Below are 1,630 nucleotides of genomic sequence, written 5' to 3'. Positions count from 1 at the left end.
GAAGCCGGCGTGGTGGCCGCCGTAGATCTCGCTCACCAGTCGCTTCATCTCCTCTAGCGAGTTGGTGAGCATGAGGATGTAGTTGCGCGCCAACAGCAGCGTGGCGATCTTGGAGAGCTTCCGCACAGACGGGCCGTGCGCGTACGGCATGACCTCGCGCAGCCCGTCCATGGCGATGTTGAGGTCGTGCATGCGCTTGCGCTCGCGGCTGTTGATCTTGAGGCGCAGTTGCTGCAGCTCTGGCTCGGTCATCTGCTTCTTGTCCTTCTTGGTAGACGACGCGGCCGCTGACGAGGTGGACGACGAGGTGCTAGATGAAGATGACTTGAAGCCACCGCCGCCCAGCTTGTCCCCGGGGTGCGCGCTGGCCGCGCCTATGGCGCCACGCAGCTCCGCGGCGCTCAGCTCTGGCGGGCAGTCGCTCGGCGTGGACGAGGACACGGTGCCCCCCGTGAACCCGCTGCCGCTACTGCTCTTACTCCGGGCTGGCAGGAAAAGGTCATCCGGCTCCGGCGACGATGGGCGGCTGGACACCAAGCTGGCGTCCGAGTCCATGGTCTTGGGGGGATAGTCGCAGCTTTCGCAAGTCCTCCCTCTTTCGGCCTCAGAGCTTCCAAAAGAGGAGAAAAAGAGAGGGCGGGAAGCAAGGAGAGAGGGAGAGAGAGAGAGAGAGAGAGAGAGAGGCTAAATAAGGGAAACGGAAAAGCTGCTCCCGCCTGCAGCGCAGCGCAGGGTCGGCACGGAGTCCACTCGAGCCGGTCGCTCGAGTCCACCTCTCTGCTGTCCCCGGATTTCCTCCTGGCGGCGCCCAGGTACCCGTAACTAATCTCCCCCCTCCCCCCAGCAGCTCTCTCCGCTCCCACCCACAGGTTGCTTAGTTCCAGGGAGCAGCGGCATGCTCCGCGAGGGTGGCGTTCTGGAGGATTTGTGCCTTCGGTTAGGAACGGGAAAGCTAGGTCTCCAGGGTTGGAATAAACGAGTGGCAAGTGAGGGTTTTTCTTTGGAGAGGGTGGAGATCTAAACGAAGAACTATTTGGTTCCTCAAACGCGTCCACCTTATCTCCATCGACACCGCGCAGCTAACGCGCGCGCGCGTACCCAACCCCGACGCCCGGCCCAGAGCTCCGGGACAGCGCGCGGCGGCCGGGGGAGCGCGATAGCTGACCCCGACTCGAGCAGAGGGAGCTGTTCGTGGTCGCTCCGATTTCTCGCTTTGGGGCAGAGAGGATGCTTGGGTGAGTGTAGAGAGGGCAAGAGCAGGGGCGGGACCTGGACCCTTCTACTAGAGCATCCTGGGACGCGGCCGAGTTGGGGGCCATCAGTCCTTGGGTTCAGACTGGGACCGCTGTGGGGCGGGGACACTTACTGTGGATGCGGATTTGGAGAGCTCGCTCTGAAAAGCCGCTGCGGAGAACCTGGTTTGGGCGCTGGTGCGCGGTCGGGTTATAATAAGCATCCGCACAATGAGCTGGGCCCGCCCGGGGGCTGGGAAGCTGATGTCATCCGGGCTAATTCCGCTCAATGAAACCCTCCCGGTCCGGCACACGCCTTCTCTCTCTGTACAGCCAATGGGCGCCCGCGGCAGGGGGATTCTTGGGGGGGGCCTGGAGGGGCGAGACCGAGAGGCGTT

General features: G+C 63.3%; 1 protein-coding gene across 1 annotated transcript in view; it reads right to left on the bottom strand.

The window, feature by feature from the left end:
• Positions 1 to 1,442, bottom strand: part of OLIG2 (oligodendrocyte transcription factor 2) — a 3,013-nt gene extending 1,571 nt beyond the window's left edge. The window contains exons 1-2 of the mRNA XM_006153940.2: positions 1,367 to 1,442; positions 5 to 610 (exon numbers count right to left, since the gene is read on the bottom strand). Of these exons, the coding sequence (XP_006154002.1) occupies positions 5 to 555 (551 nt within the window). The 5' untranslated portion in view covers positions 556 to 610; positions 1,367 to 1,442. The remainder of the gene's footprint in view (positions 1 to 4; positions 611 to 1,366) is intronic.
• Between the last annotated feature and the right edge of the window lie 188 nt (positions 1,443 to 1,630).

The sequence above is a fragment of the Tupaia chinensis genome, unplaced genomic scaffold, assembly GCF_000334495.1.
Source record: "Tupaia chinensis unplaced genomic scaffold, TupChi_1.0 Scaffold000392_1, whole genome shotgun sequence".
NCBI classification, from domain to species: domain Eukaryota; kingdom Metazoa; phylum Chordata; class Mammalia; order Scandentia; family Tupaiidae; genus Tupaia; species Tupaia belangeri.
The sequence above is the reverse complement of the archived record's forward strand: the minus strand, read 5'-3'. Positions and strand labels throughout refer to the sequence as shown.